Source organism: Carassius carassius, chromosome 32, assembly GCF_963082965.1.
Source record: "Carassius carassius chromosome 32, fCarCar2.1, whole genome shotgun sequence".
In the NCBI taxonomy this organism is placed as follows: domain Eukaryota; kingdom Metazoa; phylum Chordata; class Actinopteri; order Cypriniformes; family Cyprinidae; genus Carassius; species Carassius carassius.
The window spans coordinates 5,053,960-5,078,700 of NC_081786.1; the positions used below are offsets into that span (position 1 = coordinate 5,053,960).

General features: G+C 39.4%; 2 protein-coding genes across 2 annotated transcripts in view; both read right to left on the reverse strand.

Moving 5' to 3' along the window:
* kiaa0586 (KIAA0586 ortholog) overlaps nt 1-24,741 on the reverse strand; it is a 118,007-nt gene that overhangs the window by 91,815 nt on the left and 1,451 nt on the right. Inside the window, exons 6-10 of the mRNA XM_059521156.1 lie at nt 24,498-24,672; nt 24,192-24,395; nt 22,936-23,113; nt 21,994-22,143; nt 15,984-16,110 (exon numbers count right to left, since the gene is read on the reverse strand). Coding sequence (XP_059377139.1) covers nt 15,984-16,110; nt 21,994-22,143; nt 22,936-23,113; nt 24,192-24,395; nt 24,498-24,672 — 834 coding nt within the window. The remainder of the gene's footprint in view (nt 1-15,983; nt 16,111-21,993; nt 22,144-22,935; nt 23,114-24,191; nt 24,396-24,497; nt 24,673-24,741) is intronic.
* Nucleotides 8,628-11,466, reverse strand: irf2bpl (interferon regulatory factor 2 binding protein-like). Its single transcript, XM_059519956.1, has one exon. It carries the CDS (start codon nt 11,352-11,354, stop codon nt 9,360-9,362), a length of 1,995 nt encoding a protein of 664 aa, XP_059375939.1. The 5' UTR covers nt 11,355-11,466; the 3' UTR covers nt 8,628-9,359.

The window sequence follows — 24,741 nt, forward strand, 5'->3', positions numbered from 1 at the left end:
AAATCGACCTCCACAGTCAGATAGCAGTAAAATATACACATAAAACGTTCACTTTACAAAATCAAGGCCACCATTTTTCATCACACCTAGAGTGCTACTAAAATCACTGGCGTGGAAAAAAAACAACAGCTGTTGCATACAACTTGACTTTTAAGATTTCCTGAAGAAAAAGGTTTGGAGGCGATTACTTGCTTAATAGAGTCTACAGAGCCTCAGATTGCTGTGACAGTCTATATATGCATTTTTACCCATTCTATCTAATGAATATTTTTAGGGGAAAAAAAGAAATAAGAATAATGATGTGAAAATAATTCTGTGAAAATGTTATACCAAGTAACATGATCATTTATGGTGGAAATTGTAAATGGTTTAAATTCACATTTAATGTAATTTTACAGTTAAATACTGTCAAATGTATGGTTCTTAAAAAAAAAAAAAGACTATGATTTAGCATATAATCTACCTTGACTTTCCTAGAAGTCCATGTGTTATGCATGTTTTATACAGTGTTAATTTGAACTAATTTTGTTTCTTATTTTTGTTATCGGTACTGTGTTACATTTTCTGTTATTTAGTTACTGTTTATTGCATTTTTTTAGTGTTGTGCGTTACCCTGATGGTGTTTTGTGAGTACTGATCGTGTTTTATGTTTATGTTTTATCATACGGCTTTTATTGTAACCTCTTGTATTATAGTGGTCATCACTGATTATATCACTTAATCAAATACACTGTTATAAGTTGTGAAATATATATGAATCAATATGTCACCAATGTGAATTTCCGGCAACCAAAGCTGCTGTTTTTACTGTAAATCTAACAGGATATTTTTCACAGGGCACCTCAAACAGTTTAGGATAAATTGGATGCTATAAAAAGGTATTACCTTACAGGCTAAATTACTGACAGATGCAGTCTTAGATTACTACTGCAGCCGTCCAGATGCAAAAATGCCACAACATTTTCCCATGGACCGCAGGGCTCTAAGAGGAGGAAACAAAAAACCCAGATATCAGAAGACTGAAAAGACCTAGACTTTACAACCAACCACCATCACCCCACGTCTCCTTCTCCATGGTAACAGGCATCTTCTCTCACTCCCTCCTGCCTCTTTTAGTGGAGCTCTCCAGATTGGCACGCAACAGTTCATGACAGACACAGCAGCTGATAGCTGGTTGCGGCTTCTCGCTGTAGAGGAGGTGGGGTGAGTTACCATGTCTGCTGATTAGTAATCAGAACACAGACTCACTCTGAATCCTGGGGGTTGAAAACTGAATTATACATTGCCACTGCCAATCAGACCATGCAATCCTTCATTGGCATTCTATTTAAAGAACAGACTCCATCCCCTAATCACACTGAAGACATGGAGAGCCACACAATCTAATGCCATGCCAGACTACAGAGCACCCCACACGGCATTTGTGGAAAATGTCAGAGACGATGCCAATCAGGGTTTGGTAATATTAATCCACTAATGGCTGCATGTAAAATAGGTGCAAATCTAAGGCAAGCATCACTACATATATATATATATATATATATATATATATATATATATATATATATATATATATATATATATATATATATATATATATAGGGTCTCACACACACACACACACGTAACAAAGAGGTTTACTTGTAAACAATAATACTTAAGACCCATTGTTTCAATACTGATCCACTTGAAAGGAAATTCAATCAATGGCCTCACTGTTTTAAAATCAGTCATGACTTGAGAGCAACAGGGCCTGTAAAAAATATTACAAAGAGTTTGTCAATGACATTCCTTTCGTTCTTTAGTCAAATTTCAATAGCATTCCTGTGTTATACCATTTCAAGATTGGTGTGAACATCATCACCATCAAGCCCGAAATAAGCCATCTGCGAAAACAATTTACAGACTTTTCCCCCCTTACTTATTTCAAGTCTGGAAGTGTGAAGGGAAGTCTGGTACAGCTGTTGACATTCCTCTAACACTCAGTAATGAAGCACCATCACGGGTCTCATTCACGCAACAGATGGGCAACTGGGGGGGGTTTGCGAGCGGGGTTCACACTGGGCCCGGGTGACAGAAGGAAGAAGATTAAGGCTGAACCCATCTGAAACACCTCAGTTTGTTGGGGGTATTGGTGGCGGTTGGGCAACAGCACTGTCAATGTCTCTATTAACCAATCAGCAGCAAGGAGCTGAGGTCACAGCACATGGCAGGCGTCAGCTGGATAGGCTGCAAAAATGTACAGTCAACAAAATGGGGGAAGACAGAGTGGAATAAAATGCAGGGAAATACTAATAGTGAGCACCAACAGTACATGCCTTCAGCTGTTGAGACGAGTGGTATTAAATATGAATGCTATTTCAGAAAATAATTCGTTTTCCATTCTTGACATGTCTGCAAAGGGAAAACAACTATTATCATGGTGGGGGGGGGGGTGTACACATAAAAACCTTTAACTAGAAATGCCACATATTACACCAACACAAAAAGATTCTATTTTTTCTAAAGAAAATTAAGCCTATTTTAGGACAATTAGAGATTAGAGAAATTAGAGAAATTTAGCATTACATCACTTGCTCACCAATGGATCCTCTGCAGTGAATGGGTGCGAGTCAAAACAAATTCATTATGAAGACGTTTTTAACTTCAAACCCTCACTTCTAGCTATCTAGAATTCACTCTATTCATACATTTCTAGTTTATATCAGCACCCATTGATGGCAGAGGATCCATTGTTGAGCAAGTAAAGCTAAAACTCTGCTATGATGAAGAAATAAACTCATCTACATCTTGATTTGCCTGAGGGTGAACTATTCCTTTAATCACAGTTCCCCTCCGATTCTTATTAATGCAACGCAAAATACAAATTATTTTCTTCATACAAAACATTTTTGGGGTCAGTGCACCATGAAACAGGCTTCAAGTCAAATATGCCAAAATCCCAAAAATATATATAAAAACAGCTAAATTCAATGATGTATAGTGTAATTTCTGATTACCCACACATTGAACTGATCACACTTGCCTATTGGATGATCAAACCAAACAGAAAAGGTCAAAGTCTCAATTCAACGCATGAACAAATATCAGCATGCTCACAAAATCATTTGAACAAAGGAGCTGCTTTCAAACAGTACCAAACACAGCTTACTGATTCTAGAAAACGCTAAATCTATCTCAGAAATAAAGGATATGTTTGTTGACGTGACTGTAACAAACAGCTCAGGAGGCCTCGGTTGATCAGTTTTACTCATTTCATAATGAAAGCAAATGATAGCACTCCGGGTATGATGATGGGATGGGGTTGTTTTTACACAGATCCAATCAGAAGGTCTGGAATAATAGTTCAAAGTCCTGAACGATGGGAAAGCAACAGTGCTAAAGTTAAAGACCCATAGCCAAATAAATGACATCACCTTTTAAGAACCCTCCAATTAGACCCTTCAGTGGGCAAACCACACCCACTGTCCTTTCTCGCAGCTGCATCTGAGATAGATGACAACCTTTGGTTTCACCACAAGGTCGTTGGGAAGGTTTTCATTACATGGGAGTTTCGCTGCTATTAATACTGATGGTTTGGTCCAGTAAGATCATCTGTGTTTTTTGGTACATGATCAAGGCAAGAGACAGACAGACACTAATGCAGACACAGAATCCTGATCCCTTAACAGCTCTGTGAAAGCATGTGCATTCAAATTAAGGACAAGAGAGGGTTGAGTGACTGAGAAAAAGGGCCAAACGAGAGAACAAAACACAAGAAAAGTCTTGAGAAAGTGCAATTAATAGTGAAAAAGAACAAAAAAGATGATTTTTGTTGTAACTACAACAATATAATAAAACAGTTCAGCTATGCATCATAAAACCCCTTAACTGAGGAAAAATTTCTATAATGTACGGCCCCACGTGCCTTACTGCTTTAATAAACAGAGAACTTATAAACAACATACAGCTCTCTGAGTACAGCGGATGGTGACCAGATTGTAGAATGAGAGAGACTGTGTGTGTGTGTGTGTGTGTGTGTGTGTGTGTGTGTGTGTGTGTGTGTGTGTGTGTGTGTGTGTGTGTGTGTGTGTGAATGTGTGTGGGGGGGAAGGGCCCCCGATGGAAGATGGATGACAGAACAAGCCGCTGACTGAACTCACTGCACTGTGAAAGCCTAAGAAACCTGAGACCACTCTGTGTTAGCAGAGCTCCAGTCTAAAATGGCTGCCAGTCGTGTAAACAACCCATAGAATGAAAGGGGGCTACATTTCTCCAGTGAGCCGCACAGCCCATGGGTTACAGATTAACCCTTTGCTTCCAACCAGCCAGTGTGTCTTCAAAACGGAAAACAAAGGAAGGAATGTTTAGCACTCAATGGTTTGTGAGAAAAATGCGATGGAGGTTAAAAAATACGTCATTTCATGCACTAAGGTTATTTAAATGCACAAAACCGAGTCAGACACCACAAGAAAGAGTCGAAAGATACAAAAATCACACTCCGACAGGTATTCAGCGGGTTCTCAGTTCGACACGTTAGATCAATCAAGTGAAACCATTCTTGAACAATCCAGCCTGCGAGCTTTTCAAGACAGATGGAGTCTCCATGGTGCCCCATAGTCCATTTTCATGTGCCCAGAAACAATCCCCTTCCCCCAAACTAGCCCCCCACCCAAGTACTTCTCCGTCGGGAATCTACAGGAAGCTGTAACAGGCTCTAGCCCTCAAGGAGGGACTGGCCTTGAAATGCAAATTGGAATTCCATCCGAAAATTGATGTCCTTTACAAGCTAATGAAAAACATCTGAAACGCTGCCAAAACGGGCCCCTGTTTTACAACCCACATGCCATTAGTCAAGGGTAGACCGGAGCTGCGTCCGTTCTGTGGGGCACATGTTCTTATATAAGGAACTGTTAAAAATAGAGACAGATTAAAAATAGTGTGAATTTACCAAAAAAAAAAAAAAAACTGATACTGAGAATTGATGGATAATGCATTAAATCATATTAACAATAACACACTATCCGAAAATTATTTTCTCTGTGCTAGAAAAGAAAAAAGCAGACAAAAAATAAACTAAACGAGTAAGTAGGAGTGAAAAGCAAGAGAAAATCAATTCCCTCTCTGTGCCTTTAATATCTGCAGAAAGAGGGGGGAAGCACACGCCTGCTGTAGCCCGCAGCTTATTTGCGAGGCAGGAATGGAATGTCTGAGATTGCATACATTATGTGCCAAAGAGGCCCTGGGCTATGGAAGATAGTGCTGACATCACCGTCTATAAATGGCTGTGCTCGGAGGCACAGTGAATGAAAACAAAATGGGAATAACCCTTTTGCACATATACCCCCACCTCCATTGGCGCTAAATAACAAGCACAAGCGGAGAGTGTTAAATGCCACATCACAGTCAGGAACGCATTTACGCGATGGCGGAAAAATACATGATTGAATTGTTAAAATACTTTTGCATATACTAGTTTAATATGCACAGATGCTATAAGCCATTTTGCAGGTTGCTTCGTCAATATTGGTAGTTAAAACTATTTTGTTTGTTTGCAACATTGGAATGAAATTTGGGTGGGACTAACAGGAAAACGGTAAAAAAAAAGGTTTAAAAAAAATGTTATTCAATATAAATATGAACCAATAAGTTAAAACGCTAGGAACAAACTTAACTTCAGACTAAATAATGGCACAAAATGGAAAGAATAGTAGTGACAGATCTTCATTTCTGTATTGTGCAACAATAATTTGATGCTTTAAAATAATTACTATGTTCACAACATTGAAGCAACCAATGAAATTAGTTTGGGGCAAGACTATCAGGAAACCAGTTAGAAAACAATAATTATTTTGGATAATGGTGTAAGAGAAGTACATTGCTAGAAGCACAGAAACTTTGTGTCACTTTAAAAAAAAATAACAGACCACTGTGCATACAGTGATCAATAAATAAAGCTGTGATGAAACTAAACGTTTTGTTGTTAAGTACATTCGAGTGTAATGGACCATAAAAAAAAACATATGACAGGAACTACCGGCTGTTGCCTAGATTTTGAGATTTCACAGCCACTGTAATATGAGGCAATATTTGACATTCTGAGTTGTTATACAATATCAGCAAAAAAGTTGTATCATAATTAAAAAAAATACTATTATCCAAAATGACACGGAAGACGTGAGCATTTCTAAAAATACTGGTGTGCAGACAGTTGAATGCTGGCACACGCAGGGTTAACGCTGAGCCTCTCCACTCTTTGTGTCTGCACATTCCTGAATAAATGATGTTTTGAACAAGGCTGTTACCATGGGCAACGATGGCACTGCAGCGTAACCTTTGGAGTGGCTGTATTTTTATCCACTGGAAACTTCTTCCTTGAAGGGAGGGAGGGAGAGAGATGTGTGTGTGTGTGTTATGGGGATGAAGGGAATTGGGAGGAGGGGAAGAAGCCTCTGGCTTCCCTGGCTAGTGAAGGGTGGACAGACTGCAGTGATTTTACAACGCGACCAAAAATAAATGTTCTGAAACAGACGAACGACCACATTAGAAATGAATATTAATTCAGAGATATTTGCTGCAGCACAGATTAATCCATCATAAAAGCTCAAATACATCAGTGAATCACTATAAATGCATTGTAACCGCACATAAAAATGTATATCTAGCAGAACAAAGGTTTAGATGATTAGATTTGTGCTTGCCTTGATATCATTAAAGAAAACATCTCTATCCGTACACAGCCACTCAACATAATCACACGCTATGAGATATCTTAAATATTCATGCATTTACAGCGATTTTAGCTATTAGGAAGCCAATAACGGTTCTTCTCCTCATCTCTCTGTTGTCTGTGTCCCAAAACATTCCATGAAAAGGTGCAGAATTTAACACACACATTCAAAAGACACCACAGAAGTGTGTGTGTTTTGTAAACAGGAAGTGAGACCCCCACCTTCTCTAATGGGTGGGGTTGGTGTATCTGTTTATTTTTTTCTTTGTATATGCAGTGAAACTTGATACCCAGGTGATTACAGAGAGATCCAAGGGCACCTCAAATCCAAGTCAGTTTTAGCATGACAATAGAAGCCCACTCCATCCTGAACCAGACACCCCACCTTTGATTCTACACAGACAGAGCAGCAGCAACAATATCACTGCAATGCACCACAAAGCACGACAACTAAACTCTTCACTGGCTTCACATGGATTATGAAAGCACTATAAAAAAGTAGAACTAAATTGCCTTTCTAATCTATTGTGCTCTTATATGAGCCATTGCCTTTTCAATATATGGAACTTATTAAAGCATGGAAAATTTTGCATGATTCAATAAGGGGAGGAAAACATTAATTTATAACTGTGCTTCTACATGTTTCTACAAACCTTTGTTAGTCTGCTCAAAATCTTTGAACATCTCTTATATATCACATTTTTTATTACTTTTAAGAAGAATACAACTTTAAATTGTGACAAAAGTGATGCATATATATTATACACACACACACGACTTGATTCAAATACCTATATACGCAAATAACAATATGTGTGTGCAAATTTGTGTGTGTGTGTGTATATATATATATATATATATATATATATATATATACACAGTTTATATGTGAATTATGTGTATTAAACAAAAATGTATTTAACATCCTGACACGCTGATTAAAAAACATTTTAAAAAGTGTTGTATAGGTCCTTTATAGGGCAAAATGCTCACACACATAATTGTTAAGTGCAAAAATGTTCTAGGTCTCGCTTAAATGACTCCGATCTACAGGATGTGCACCACAGGCCTCCAGAGAATAAGCACAGAGCCCACTTCAGTTAGATAGCTTGGCATGTGCATTGTTCTCTGACCTTAACGTCCCCCGTTATTTGGTCTGGATACACTTGCATGGCCGGCTGCCATGAATGAATTGTGCCACCTTCTATTTGTCTGTGAAAGAGCATTAGTTTGAGTCATGGCAACAGCCACGCACCAACTGTTTTCCCTCGCTCCCACAGCCAATGCAAGAGTACGACTGACAAGTCACATGACCAACCAGCTGAATTCTAAATGAGGAATACATCCCCAGGGCCATCTCAGGCATGTGCAAGCATTTTCCCTCTTAAGCTTTCCTGCCCGCACCAAAATACTCTGACACACGGAGAGAGGGAACAGCTAACAGCTCCTAAATTGAGGTATAACAGATTAAGACACAGTGTGCTAAGAGCAGGGTAATTGTGCGTTATTTAATGCCTCCTGCATATGCAGTAAAACAGCTTCTATCATGAGCCATTAATGGAACTTGTTGCAAGAAAACTGAACATATTAAACAAGCATTGCACCCCATGTGACACACATCAGGGACTGCTGAAAGGATGTTTCATACCCTGTGGCTGCATCAAACATTTGACTTTTTAGGTCAGTGTCAGACTACATCTGTCTGGAGCAAAGTAAAATAAACATAGCACTTTAAAGGGATTAGAAAAAGAATCATTTGGCTCTTATTTCAATGAAAATGATGAACTACAAAATATATATAAGAAAGCAATATATATTTTGTTTTAAGGAAGGTTGATAAAACACTTTTGAAATCTAAAACATTGAATCCAAATATTAAGACATTTCTAACCTGAACAAATTAACACGCGACAAAGAGTTAATATCAATGAATTTATTACAATTTACTCAGCTCCAAGGCACGTTACAAGTCTTCTGTTACTACAGAAATATGTATAAACAAACAGAGCATTTCATTTTTCATTTACAGTATTTTTTGCTCTACTAAAGCGTCCGTGCAACTTTAAAGCAAAAAGAGAGAATGAAAACACGTAATAAAATATAGCTGTATTCTCAGACCAAGGGATACAAACAAAAAAATTGCTGTTTTAAAGATCATACTTAAAAAAAAAAAAAAAAAAGAAAAAAAAAAAAGCAGACGGGATCAAGAAACAAAGAATGCCCTCTTTTAGACTCACTGCATTTGTTATACCTACCACAAAAAAAAGTGTATTCATTAATAACATTTTTTTTTTTTTGCTTGGGATTGTACATGTAGATGTGGAAAATAAGTATGAAATTGAATAAAAACGTTAACGTAAACTGTCAAAGTGCCATAAAAAATGTTTGCACGCACACAGCCTCCTCCTTCGTGGAGGAAAACAAATGTCTCTGTACACTGGACTATTTTTGTAACTTCAATATTCACAAGTAGGCTGTCTCTCAATAACAAGTGTGCTGCCCACTTAGACAGCATTTCTAGGCATTCAAATGCATCTATAATGCCCATAAATGTTGTCTTAGTAGGCAGCTCACAAGGTTTTAAGACACAGCCTTAAATATACTCGCTTCACTTGTCTGTTTCTGATGCAGGAAGCATATATATTTATATTTAAGGATCTCTTTCTTTCTTTACTTTCACATCCCCGGCTAAAATGGTCGCTATCTCGCCTTGCATGAAAGCCCAAGGCACGTTTGACCCTACCAGGGGACATTTCTCTCCGCTGGGGCAGTACACCTCTCCAGTAGCACCCTGCGCTTTGATGCTCTCCCGGGAACACGGGAAGCAGAATTTGTGGTTGGGAACTGACGGGCACTGGACGAAGTGTGTGTCTTCTAATCGTTCGTGGCAGATAGTACAACACAAAGGTCCGTTGTTGGCCATGGGCGAGTCTGGAATGTTCTGAGGATGCACCTGATCCATGCCCTGATGCGAACCCGATTGGGAAGTTGTCCCCGTCAGACTGATCTCCCCGTTCCGGGAGGCCAAACGCCGTTGTCCAGACACAGAGGCAGGGGAGACCGGGCTGCTACTGTTGTGTCGAGTGGATGTGGTAGAGTGCACTGAGTTGCTGTCCTTTGGTGAGTGCGCGTTACCCAAAGTGTCTGCGACCGACATGAGTGCAGCCATGGGGGACTGTCCATTCTGGGGGGCTGATTCAGGTGGGGTGGCTCGACTGGAGTGCACTGACCCCAGGGGCGGAGGTCCGCCGTGAGAGGCTGCAAATGAGCCAGACGCCATGGTCAGTTTGAGCGCCTCGCTTTGACTCGCCATCCACTGCTGTCTCTGCTGCTCCCCCTCCGCCGAGTCCGGTTCTGGGGAGGCTTTGCGCTTGCGCACGCCAGTCCTGAGCGCACTGCCTGATGCCACAGCCCGGGGCATGTTGACCAGCGCTGAAGGCAGCAGAGGGCAACTGGCATCGATGTAAGGCTGGGGCAGCATTTCACCCCCGAGCCCCTCCTTAAAGAAGCGCACAGACTCCGGGAGCAAATCGCCCAAGAGCCTCCAGTCACCAGAGCCATGCTTTTTCTCATATTCCAGATATTTAAAGCCGGAGGAAAGCCCTCTGCCGTAGTCTTTCATACAGTCCTGGTACATCTGTTTAGCCACACCGGACGCACTGGAAAACACATTACCAGATCCACTGGGATACTCAATAAAAATTTTCAGTTCATAGTCCATGCCGGGCTTGGAAATAGCATCGAAAGCAAACACCCTACCTAGAAGGGAATGATCTTTCTTGAACCTCACATCAAACGGAGTGCAATTGGAAAGTGTGATAAGTGTGTCCCTCACTATCTTGGGTTTGCTTGCCCAATCCTCTGCTCTACTCCTCAAACTTTCACTAAGTTCAGCCAGAGCCTCTGCGTTACGCTGCTTCTCTTTTAGATCTCTCTCTTGGTCCGTGCTGGACACAGAACCGGGTCTTTTACCTTGCTCGGAGAGCGCGAGCGCCGGTCCGATGCTGGCCGGGGCTGGAGGGGCTCGTCCAGAAAGGCTGTGCTGGGCTATACTCGCCGCTGACGGTGGGCCGTTCAGGAGAGTCTGCGGGAGGAGGTTCGGCGGCACGCTCATCTGTCCCGATACTGCCACCAGCCCGTGATTCCGACGCGCGTTAGGGCTCTGTCGGTTCAACTCTGGGGGTCCGTCGTCTGATTTGGGGAAACCGTTCGGTCCGCCGAGTCCGTTTGGAAGCCTGTGCGCTCCGATGCTGGAATAATCAAAGCGTGATCTCTCGGTGCCGAGCGCGTATCGGTCCAAGCCGGGCTGTTGTTGTTGTTGTTGTTGCTGCTGCTGCTGTTGTTGTTGTTTGGACGAGCCGTCCACATGGTTCATCTGCAGCGACTCCTTGGATGACATGCCCGCTTGTGCTTTCACCGCGGGCGGCGGCGCCGGACCTGGGGATCTCCCTTCCTGGAAGCCATGAGCCCGCTTCAGATGGCGCGCGGTCTCGATAACAAACTCGATCCGATCCGCGCCCTCGTAGTTCACGCAACCCCTGCACACGGGCTCCGTAAAATCCCAAATCATTGCCCACGGCATGCGCGGCAGATCGCACAGATAACACGACTGTCTCCTCGACGAGGAGACCTGCGCCGAAGACATGTTGAGCTGCTCCTCTCGGATCCGTTATACGGTTACTAGGAGGCGAATGCGCCTCTTCTGCTTCTCGGAATGCCACCTGGCTGGGCCGGTGACGTCAGCACCACGTTCCGCAGTTGCTTTTTCTGTTACAAATGACAAGCCACTTGTTGCCATGCGAGTGCGCATGCGCTAACCACTCCCTAACAAATCTTCTGAATGGACCGAGAAACGCGCACCGCCACCATGTACGGCAAGCCGCTTTAACATTTATCACACAAAACATACCAGTAGCTATTCTTATGTTACTAGCACTTTTAGGTAAATCCAATATCTGTTCAGTAATTATTCATTCTATACAATTTATTTGTTTGCTTGTAATCACTATCACATTAGTGGCCAGTAACCCATTTTTTAAAGGTAACAAATTGTTAACATTTGTTGTTATTAGTATCTATAGTTTCTAATAAATAATTACTGGAACTAAGGCATAGTTACTAGTAAATCTGGAATGGACAGCATGAATAATTAAATGAATATATGAAAAACAGATTCCATACATGTCAATGTCAAAAATAAATCAATAAAAATTGAAAGATAAAAAACATGCAATTGCTTATCAGTAAAAATAGTTATTTGTCACTACTGGGATAATGACCAGTAGCAATATTTAATAAATACTAGTATCTAATGAATAAGTATAAACATAAAAAAAAAAGTTCTGCCAGCAGGAGGCGCTATTAGAGAGGGTGAGATAGATGTTTCTCCGTTAACAGCTGTATACAAAGCAGTGCTGAGCTCACAAATGCTGATTTATCAAGCATCAAATTTTATTTTCTTCAGTGGTTTTTGATTTTGAAACTTGTAGTGCTCATGTTTATTCAACGAAGTCAAAGCCTTTTGGAAAATCTATTTGTGGCGGTCAGTTTTGAAATAGTGGCAGCCCGCCACAAATAAATCAATGTATGGGCAACCCTGAATTATAAAAGACTAATTTAATAGATACTAGCCACTACTGAAAATGAAAAGCCTACTATAAAATGAGAAGCTACTAATGAAATAGAAATTGGATATTATATCACATACTAGAAAAAAAGGTTTTTTTTATTTATGAATAAACATTTTTATAAAAATAATATTAAAAGAATAAATGAGTAAATGCTCAAGCTACTTGCCATAACTCGCTGGCTGTTTGCTCTCAGAATACAAGAGCTAGAGTTGTGGGTGGAAAATCTGGGGTATTCACGTTTCTCCCAGAGTGTCTGTTCTTACTGCTTCTAAAATCTCCATACACTTGATATTCTGTGGTATTATTAATAATGCAAGATCATGTTATAAAAATGTCTAGCAAAATGCATGTGTGATTTAAAAAAATTAAAATAAATACTATGGACATATTTTAAACAAAAGACATTTTTGGGCATTTGAAATAACATCTGAGCCCCATGACATCCTCAAACAGACTTCCTTAAACATTAACAATGTTTACATCTACTGTAGATGTAACGATGTAATGATCTTCTATCATTAAGTAATTTGATAAATAAGATGATTAAAGACTCATAATATTTCTGGGGTTTGCATCTATCAGCCTCTGAATGTTTACCTTTAAATAAGAGATTTTTCGCAGCCCTGCGCCCTAAAATCCCCTTTCCCATAGTCTGTTCTCTGCTTAACAACAGGAAAAAAAGAGAGAAAAACTCATCCTGTTATACAACAAGACTAGAGGGTGGAAAAACCGAGAGAAAGGAAAGAAAAAAAATCAAGGGAGGTCTGGAGGAGAGGAGAAATGCCATTTATTGCAATCCCTGAATTCTGCTGGCACAGAAAGAAGCTGTGCTTTATCCAAGCTAAAAAACATAACTACCAAGTAAGGCATCAGCCAAATCTGAGGATGTGATCTTCTCTCTCCCCTGAAAATTATATATACAGTAAATCGAGCATTAAAGATCCTAAATTTGTATGTCAAAAGGATGAAATATCCACTACTGATATGGCAGGCAGAACGTCTTCCAGCTTCTAAACCCGGGGACAATTTGCACAGTATTCTTGCCCCGTGCTTGTGACTCAGATGGTGTAAATGAGCCTGATGCCTTTGGTTTGTGCCCCAAATTAACGACACAAAGAAACAGTGTTTGTGCAAATTATCTTCAGTGTTGGAGCGAGTCACTTGACTTTAAAATGAATTCAGGTTTTGACTTTAAAAACACGCAAACGTCCCTGTCTGACACTTGACCACAAAAAGAACTCAAATATTTATACTGGAAAGAAAATATATAGTACAAAAATATATAAATATCATTCTATGTGCAAAAAATTGGGAATCCTTTAGCCTGTAAAGGATATCTCACCCTCCTTCGCTTTCACTGAGAGATGTTTCTCTGTCCCTGTAGTCTTCTCATGAATACAGATCACCCTGAGGCTTGGCACTCTCTCTCTCTTTCACACACATACACACAGACACATGCCCTGAACAGAACATCACTCACCCACCCTCCTACACACACACACACACACACAGAGCCACATACATGTGCAGACACACAAACACACACACACACTCTGCATGGAAAGTTTTCCATGTTCAGCCTTCCACCAGCTTATCGCAGGGGTTAACTCTCAGCTTCCGCTAAGTGGCTGGCGGGCTGCCAGAGTGAGGGATTCTGGGAAAAGGCGAGTCTTGCCAAATACAAACTGCCAACATTAAGCAGGCCTGACAACCTCTCTCCTCCTCCAAACCGGGCAGCCATTCAAAGTACTCTTTCATTTGAGACGCTGGCGGGCGGCCAGATGCATGCAGATTTACTTTACCTATTCTCAGATGGAGTCGATAGAGACTGCCCCGCAGTTGCCATAGGAACCAGAGGCTGCTCGGAGACTTCCCAGAGCTGCTCGTGTGTGCACATCTTGTGTCGAACACTTGGTAACCTGCAGATGTATGACTTTCACTCTCCCTCACTTGTTTTTTTTTAGAACAGACCTCACTGTTACGCAGGAATATTGACTTGAAGAGAGAATGGAAAATGCAGCTGCTGAACCGCCGGTGGCAGAAGTAAAAGCTAATATACCATTTTAAAACACTCCGTATTCACATAACTGGCGCAAACTGCATTTCAATCACAAAACAGTACAAATACTGAGCCAGGTTTACTGAAGGGACACATCTGAAGCATTACCCCACATATGTTAATACACATACTATGATGGACTTATGATACCTTGACACACGAAATGGAATGATTACCATATTTATGTTAGTCAAAGACAAATGAGTCTAGTATATAATTTGTCTAAGACCTTAGACAAAGACCTTTTTGGCTACACTTTTATTGGCACCGGCTGACTCGATTAACTGAAATAGCATAGTATTAGTACCAGCCAGTTCTGTTAATAGGTAACGCACATTTTACTAGCGCGTGTGTGTGTGTGTGTATGTGTGTCTGTGTGTTAGAGAGTATTGAGTATCATGTAAAATCTAAATAAATATTAAAATATAAATATATCATATTTTCTGTGATTACACTGAACCGTTTAAAAATTGGTAAGGTCAGTAAGATCGTTTTATTGTTTTTGAAAGAAGTCCCTTATGTTCACCAAGGCTGCATTTATTTGATAAAAAAATACAGTAAGACAATATTGTGAAATATTTATATAAATAAAAATAAAAACATGTTTTCCATTATATTATATATTATATTTATATATTATAAATATATTATATTTTAATAGTCATTTATTCCTGAGATCAAAGCTGAATTTTTAACACTACTCCATTCTTCAGTCACATGACCCTTCAGAAATCTTTCTTATAAGCCGATTTGCTGCTCAATAAATATTTATTATCAGTGTTGAAAGCAGTTATGCATTTAAAGCATTTATTTAAAATAGAACTCTTTTGTAACATTCACTTTTGATCAATTCAATGCATCTTTTCTGAAAAAAAGTATTACTTTCTTTTAAAACAAAATCTTACTAACCCCAAACTTTGGTATGTTTATCAGCCATTTAAAGCCTATCAATGAACCTCTAATTCATTATGTATTATATTTATGTTTATTATTGCACGTCCAAAAAAAACACACCCAAAAAAAGCCATGATACTTTAAGGTACTTTTTGTTAGTGTCAGCTGCAGACTGTCTTCTGTTTGCCCCATGACAGTCATATAAACTCCAATTTGAATGATCTTGGTCTTCATGACAAATTTTCTTCAAGGAGGCCCATATGAATTCACAGACGCAGTGCATAAAGCTTTCGGAACGGGATCCAAAAACATGTTGTATTATTTAGAGCCTCGCTTGCTACATCACAGGCCAAGAACAAAGACATTCAGTTTTACGCACTGCTTCTCATACTGTCATTTTGACAAGTTGCGGTAAGCCTCTTGCACAGAGAGAGACGCTCGGGCAAAACACATTTGCGCTTCCTCCATTTTTTAAGTGACACTTGCTTATGGAACATTAGGAGGGCGTATTTAAACGAAAAAGACAAGATGTGTCTAACCGAGCAACATAAATAAAACAAAAGCATTCCTTTGGCTTGGGAAAAGAAGTAGTTATGAAGGTCCACTACTATGGTTACACACTGTGTACTGCGAAACACGAAAGGCCGAGGGTTGTGTGCCTTCCTGCTCTGAAAACAAGATCTATTATTACCTGGACCACTCTGGTTGGCCGTTGTCAGCTGTTGCCATGGCGAACCTCTTTACCCCGACAGACTGCAAGGCGCATCTCTCGGGAGACCTCTGGTTATTAGGGCTCTGGTCCTGAAGCCTGCCATTTCCTGCAAAGAGATAAGATATCACAGTGATCAGCCTGGGCACCAGACACCTGCCGCAGTCAGCAGTCCAGCTCATCGTTGCCAGAAGACACACCGCTGCGGGCCTGCGACTCTAACAAGGCCCCGCGTGTTTCGGCTAGTCATCAATTCTGCACAAATCTAGCGCGCCATGCCAATAACCCGGACCATAAATGTGTGATATGTGCCAGGCGTTTCTGAAAACAAGCAAGCGGTTATTCTTTCACTATTCTTACAGTTTGTCAGCCCATGACTGTAAATGGAAAAAGTCAAATTGAGTATGCAGAGGAGGGAAACCTCATATCGTGCAGAGGTAAAATATCCCGGCACTCTCGCCTGAGCCCTATTAGGAGGCCGGAGAGTGGAATGTTCTCCCTGCGGCACTGTGGAATGCAGACAAAAGGATACAAAGCTATATAAATACCCAGGACAAGGATTTCTCAATCCTCCAAAAACAACAGTAGAGCTCTTGACCATAATCATTTCCTTCAGGTCAAAAAGGCACCATAAGGACGGCCTCCTTCTACTGCAACAACAGAAGAGCCACAATGAGCGCCACCTCCTGCGGGCCCCGGTGACCTGGGCTAACGGGGAACAGGAGGCCCTCAAGCTTGTTTAATACGGTTAAATGTGCAGCTAAAGTCTCATGACTCAACGGCAAGCAAAGCCTCATATATGGCAGACCCTCCGCGCCACGTTTCCTGTGAGAGAACAAGCAGACATGCAAAAACAATCATCGCTGTTAGTGATTGCGAAAAAAAAAGCTGTGCTGTATAATGTCTGGTAATTGAACCTACATCAGCTCAGTATTAGATGAATCTGAGACGTGAAATGTTTTAAAATAATATATAAATCCAGACTTCACTGTCACACGATCTTTCAGAAATCATTCTAAAGGCCTGTTCACACCAAGGACGATAACTATAATGGTAACGATAAAGAAAAAATAATCCTTCTCGATATTAAATAATAGCAGAGTCCACAGTAGATACAATGATAAAGACAAAGAGAAACAATATCCTTTTCCAGCAGATTTACACCCAATCAGGATCCATCCTGCTATAATGAGCTTGAGAATTTAAAGCGCCAGATGAGCATGCAATGAGAATAACCAGACGATACCGTTCACTGGTGTTTACCCTAATATCGTTATCTTTATAGTTATCGTTCTTGGTGTGAATTTGCTGCTTCTCATTATTATCAATGTTAAAAATGTGTGTTTCTTAATATTTTTGCAAAAACTGTTAACAGTAAGTTCAAAAGAACAGCATTCATTTTAATCTTTTGTGACATTATAATTGTCAATTTTGATACATTTCTTTTCTTGTCTATCATATTCTTGTCTATCAAAAAAAGTAAAAATAAATAACAACCTTGCTATGTGTTCTGTACTAGACTAACTGAGACTTGTCATGGCACTTGTATACTGTTGTTGTTCTCTTGTTGGTCCGATTGCTTCTATTGTTCTCATTTGTGAGTCGCTTTGGATAAAAGCATCTGCTAAATGATTAAATGTAAATGCATATTTGCTAAACAAAAGTATTATTTTCAAGAAAAGGAAAAAACCCATTTACATACTAAAATGACTGAATAAATGCCACGAAATCGTACTAAAAAATTCAACAGACACCAATCTCAATAAACATATATTATAACATGGAAAACAAATCAATAACCTCATTAACAAGACTGTAGCAGTCATCATTTTTCTGGGGCGTATTTTCTTCCAAGTGCATTCTGGGACTGTTTACGGTGACAGATGAAAACAACAGCTCCTGACAGGTCTATATACGACGGTTGCCAGCGTTACCACATAGATTCCGATCCCCTTTCCCAGCTGCCGCATGACGTCAAACCCACACACGTCCACAGCTGCAAAACATCAGCTGTAATGTCGGGACCAGTGGCTGCATGGAGATCCATTCAGCTGCTTTTATAATTACTCCAAACACAGAGCTGTAAACAATACTCAGCATTTAACATAGAGCTGGCACCTCACCAAGGTCCGGATTCTCGTAATAGTGCTGCCAGACACACAATGCCAGACTGCGGGAACACAGATCTTAAACATGGCACACTGTGCAGGTTAAACTCTGCATAAAATAGCATGTGCAGGTTTTTTTTAATGCATTAAGTACATTATGGGACACAAAGAACCATAATAAATTTGAACGCTCCGCAGAGGGGCGGATACTGTGTATGTGCTGCTCTATTAAGTTGTGACGCACGGCATGTGACCCACCCCCCAGAGCACATCAACAGTAATGGAGGTTGTGGCAGGTAAGGGCACTGACTAATAATAAAGTCTGCCATTTATATCGGTAAGGGCATCCCTGTGGGGGGCAGACAGACTCTCCTGGTATCTGCTGGTTGATGTGAAAGTGGTGACAAGAAGCTTTCTAGCTTTCAAAATGTACAGTGAACACGTTAAGATCACAATGTAGGTCATGGTGTTAATAAAACATGCTAGTTTATATATGTGTGTGTGTGTGTGTGTGTGTTTTGTTTTGAATTTTCTATTTATCAAAGCATTCTGGGAAAAAAAAGTATCCATTTCTACAAAAATATTAATCAGCATAACCGTTTTTAACATTCATAATAATGATAGATGTTTCTTGAGCACCAAATCAGCATATTAGGATGATTTCTGAAGAATCATATGGTACTGAAGACTGGAGTAATAATGCTGAAAATTCAGCTTTGCCATCACAAGAATTAACTAACATAATATCTCACAGTTTTACAGTACTGCGTCATAAATAAATCAAATGTACATACATATATAAAACATTTAGAAAATCAGATCATTTTAAAGATGGCATCATCTCATTAAGATTAGGGTAACTGCATATCTGGACACAGCTAGTGTTTGTCTAGTACGAGCTAAAATTCCTCCCCTTAAATCTTTGATGAGGTAAGACCACAGGAATTGTTGTTGAGGGCATCTGCAATATTCATAACTCTTAATGTAAAATCTGCAGGCTTCTCATCTCATTACTACATGATTTGACTTCTGTTTCACCTATTTGATTTTACTATCTTCACTACCGGTTTGGACTCATTGGACTGACCCAAAGGCTAAACAAATAAAAAAGATGAATAAAGAATGATATTTCAAGCAGTGACTGCAATGTCTATTGGCAACTGTTGTAAACATCTTGTATAACTACAAAACATGCTGTTTTAAGACCTAATGTTATTTTGAGTGACTACATGGAATATTGATGCTTTTAAAAATGCATTTGTCACACCACAGGACCATTAAAGTGAACCACACAAATGATAAAAGATTACTAAAACTTAAAATAAAAAGGTGATTGGTTACAGCTAGCAACTGACCAGTGTTTGACAATATTTTTACTAAATAAACAGTTTTTTTAATTGTTATAGCCAAACAGCAGAAATACAACCAGAATTACTAACTGTATTTTGACTATTATTATTACAACTATTAAAATTGAGTCATAAATCATCTTCATTTCTCTTACTCACTCATATAAACCTAAATAAATAAAAATCCCAAAAAACAGTAACAGCTGCTAAATTTACCTTTTGACCAAAGCGTGCATGAGCTCAGATAATTAAACCAGTTCTAACACACCTAATGTCCTGATGGATTACTCATAAAGGAGTAAACATAAAAGCATCCTCTACACGACAACACCTCATGCTCCAGATTTCTCCTCTCTGCATGTATTTAATGCCGCTTTGATGATGTACGCGAGAAACAAAAGGAAGGTTGGCTAAAAATAGCCCATTTCAATAGAGAGAGAAAACGGTCTGACAGCCGGAGAGATGGAGCAACGCTGCCACCGAAATAGCCGGGTTGCCATGACGACCAGATTGATGTGCACAAGTGACAAAATGGAGTCAGAAGCACCAGACATCTTACTGCTGAAGTCTCGATGCACAACAGCCTGAAACCTTCGTGTTTACACTCGCTGATTCCCTAACATTTACATCAAGCTCAATGGAATTATCAATCTGGAAGAGTGCATTGTGTATGTATGTAGGTCGAAACAATAACAGTAATATTGTTATCTTAATAGTTATCGTTCTGGGTGTGAATTTGCTGCTTCTCATCATTATCAATGTTAAAAAGGTGTGTTCTGCAACAACTGTTAACAGAAGGTTCAAATCATTTGTAACATTATTATTGTCTTTACTGTCACTTTTGATACATTTAATGCATATTTGCTAAACAAAAGTGTTATTTTCAAGAAAAAATTAATCCATTTACAGACTGAAATGAGTATATAAAGGCTGTCATTGCACATAACAGAGACCAATATCCATAAACATCATTACGTACAACAGCCTGAAACCTTCGTGTTTACACTCGCTGATTCCCCTAAATTTTACATCAAACTCAATGAAATAATCAATCTGGAAGAGCGCATTGTGTATGTATGTAGGTCGAAACACCAGAACTGATGATTCGAAAGAGAAGTTTCACACTCCAGGAAAAATACACGCGCGCCATAATTAACTCTCTGTTCTCCCACACACATCCATCAACGCGAGCCTGAGAACACAGCTCCGGCGTCTGGGAAAACAATCCGGCCTTCATGTGGGAGACACGGAGGGGGCCGCAGCAGAAAAAATTCTCCCAGGTTTCAGATGTGATCTCTAAACTCACATCGTGGAAAAAGAGGAAAGAGCGAGGTGAAATGGAAAAGCAGGAATGTTGTTTGTGATAAGCAAGTGTGGCCTATAGTGTACTCACAGTTGTGTAGGGTAATTCAGCCCGTTTAATGACGCGCACCTCTTGAAGACACTAAAGCAGCTGTGTTACCAGGTCAGCTTGTGCTAACATGCCCGAAGCTTTTCCAATAACAAGCCTGGGCTTTCTCCGACAGGAGCAAAACAGCGTGACTGAGACGAACAGCTTGAACTGTTCATATTTACACAGCTGTTCGGCGGTGACACCTCTATCAACAACTGCTTTTTGCCTTAATTGGTTTTTAGTTCAAAAGCGAGTCTTCAATCCAATCCGGAGGAGTGACAGATTGGTTGAGTGATGGTGTCTAAAGGGAAAAAGCTTGTTTGGGGATAAATGACTGGTTTTGGAGTTTGAGAACATGAGGTTCTGGGCCGAGCTGATCATTGTTGTCTCTTAAACAGGAAACTAAAAACAGGCGGTTTCTTGGCAAGGGCAAAGCACAATGGATTCAAAAGCCTGTAGCCATGGATGCAACAATGAATGCCATTCCAAAGTAGTGATAAGAATGGACATAACCAAAAAAATAAATAAATAAAATATGTGCAGCAGTAATTAATTAAAATGCTCTGTCTACTTTCCAAACCATAGTGCATGCATATTATATTACAACCAGATACAGCTAAAAAAAATATTTTGCATGTAAATAAATTACTGAATAATAATTGAAACAAATTGTACAACATGCTTCATTTTTCCAGAATGATATTAGAAAGCTTTTAATTTAAACAACACTGGTCTTGAAACAAAAAATAACTTAAAAAAAAAAAAAAAAAAAAAATTGTATGCTGTTATGGATTATCAGTACCTCTGATTAATCTAAAATCTACGCTAAAATGATATAAAGGCAGTGGAAAGTTCTGTTTGTGGTGCAAAGGCAAAAATTCAGTAGTGACGCTACTGCCATCAAGTGGTTTTAACTTGAATGTCATCCATACTACTGTAAAACCACTGTAAGACTGATTTATTAACCAATCAACAATATTTCAGAACTGTGGTCCGATTGGGGCGTGGACAGAAAAAAAAAGTGCACTTAATATAATGTAGCTACTCATAAAATCTAGGCTCTAAAGCAAATATTTGCAATGATCAAATTGCTTTCAGTCAATAAACAGACACAGAGTAAATGATGCAGAAGAGAAACCGACCTTGGTTTCTGAGGGAGGATCTCTGAGGTTTGATGGTGTTTGTTGATGATGTCCAGTGCGTGGGTTTAGGAATGACTTTACGTGGTGCAGGGGTCTCCAGGGGGCTTGTATGGCCACCTGTTTGTTTGTCTCGGAGCACATCCTTTAAGACTGCAGGAGAAATTAATCAACATAGAAACAATATTCAGCACCCTTTAAAAAAAATGTTTAAACATTAAGTAAAGATCATGGTCCATGAACATATTTAATAAATTTCCTACCATAAATGTATTAAAACTTAATTTCTGATTGCTAGGTTTTTTTTTTATCAATATTTCAATTATTTTGCACCCTCAGATTCCAGATATTCAAATAGTTGTACAGTTGTACGAAGCTACAAGAATACTTTTTATGAAAACAATGTATCCGTGTGGCGCAGCTGACACAGAATAGCATACGCGGTTTACGTGCAGTGGATACTCTCTAAAATGGCACAAGGGCAACACAGAGGAGACGAATCGTTGAATAAAGTTGTTGTTTTTATTTTCCTTGTATACCAGCATACGTATTCTTGTAGCTTCGTAAAATTACAGCTGAACCCCTGATGTCACATGGATTATTTTACCGATGTCCTAGCTACTTTTCTGGACCTTTATCGTGTTAATTACATCGCTGTCTATGGGAGAGTCAGAGGGGTCTCAGAATTCATCAAAAATGAATTTATGGCTGAACTAACCCTTTAAGTGTCTTTCCAAACATTTTTTTATAATCTATCACTGTATTGACATATGACCAGTAGGGGGGAAAATAATTATCATTAGAAGGAATCATAGTATAAATCAGGTCTAATACATAATGTATTTAATTTTTATTGGCATGGTGATTGAGACACAATCATCTTATGGTGATTATAGATTGTAAAAAGAGAAATCTATGTATACTTAATCTCAGCGACAGCCTTACCAGATGCTGGGCTTCCAGCAGAGGTTTTATCAGTGGCAGAGAGTCTGACGCGGTGACTGTCTGAGATCTGAGCTGGCAGAAAGTCTGTCTGAGTGACAGAGCCTGTTTGCAGGGTGGACTGTGAGTCTGTGTTTGTCCGAGCTGCTACGACATCTAGAGCTGATCCCAGGAGGCGATTCTGAAGATAGAGGAGATATGATAAATGCATAAGCTGATAAACACAATCAATTTATGAACTGCAGTGGAGAAGAGTCTTCTCAGACTTGCAGGAATAATGCTCAGAGGCTAAATAAAACAACCAAGCCAGAGATGCCAACTAACCATCTGAAATGGTCTCTGTCGAAGCTACCATTCTTATAAAGTTTTGTTTTCAGTCACTGTCCACTTTTTGTATATGTATTATTAGCTTTGTTTATGTTATTCCCTGTGCTTTCTACAATTATTTATTAGATGCCCAGAGGTCCCAGAGGCATATACATTACATATGAGCTGACACAAAGTACACAATGTTCATTCTTACACCCTCCGTACATGATCTCATGTCATGTAGGCCATGAGGCTTTCAAAATGCATCTCACACTTACAAAATAATTTCTACAAATGTCTTTTTATAGGATGAATATTTCATCAGAATCTGTTCAATCTCTGAAACGAAGACGCAATACAACAGCATGTGACTCCTTAAAACAGATCTCTGCAACTGAAGTCTTCTTGAAATAAAAATGCTCAGTGTGCTATGTAGACAATCTGTTCAGTATTTGGTACTGGTACAAGCCTGAAGAACAGTATGATCTATATCAGCCTATCATATCAGAGTATATATACTGTAGCAAATATATTTAGTTCAAGGGTGGAAAACTTAATTATGAATGTTTTGGTGTAATAATCCTTGACTTGAATAAGTAGACTAAAAAATTAAGAAAAGAAAAGGAAAGAAAAAAAATAAACAACGTAAATTAACAAAACATTAATTTAAACAAAAATAAAACTCAACAAAAACCAAGCAAAAAAATAAAAAATGAAACTAAAATAAAATAAAACAAAATACATAAATAAATAAAAACTAAAACAATAACAAAAAAAGAATACAACAATGAAATTAAACAATATAAAATAAAAGCAAAAGTAAACAAAAATAAATAAAACAAATATATAAATAAATAAAACAAAAATAAACTGACTATAAAATTAAATTAAATAAAGTAAAATCCAGATTCTGCATCTCCAGGTCGAGACAGAGATCTTGCCATTTTTACCTGCAGCTGGATCTGCTGACATTGGATCGTCTCCAGGTGTTGCAGTCTCTGCTGCATCAGAAGATTAAGCTGTTCCTCCAGGAGGGCTGCTCTCCCAACAGAACTGATCTGAGCTCTCTCCAGCGGGACACTGGACTCTGCCGCCTGTAGCCTCCTCAGCTCAGCAGTTACCAGTGCGATCTGAGCCTCCATCTCACTCTGAGCCTGATTGGCCGAACAAAGACAGTTTAAAATCAATGCTATATTACTGTACTGCTTTAAGAATGTCACAATATTATAATGCTATATGAATCTAATAATGTCTACCTTGATAAGTGGTGCTGTGGCGGCAATAGTAGCAGCTGTTATGGCTGCCACATTTGCAGAAGTCCCAGGATCTCCTAATGGACAAGCAGGCTCTGACTGGCCTCTTGGAGTTTGGGATCTGTCTTGGTCCAACACTTGTACTGTCACATTACGTCTTAAAGGGACACTTTGGGATCTGAGAAACAGAGAAATATTCACGTGTACAAAATAATAACCATGTTTGATCATACGAGTGACTGAATGA

Excerpts from the sequence above, each read along its gene's own strand:
- irf2bpl (XM_059519956.1), bottom strand. The coding sequence starts at position 11,354 with ATGTCTTCGGCGCAGGTCTCCTCGTCGAGGAGACAGTCGTGTTATCTG.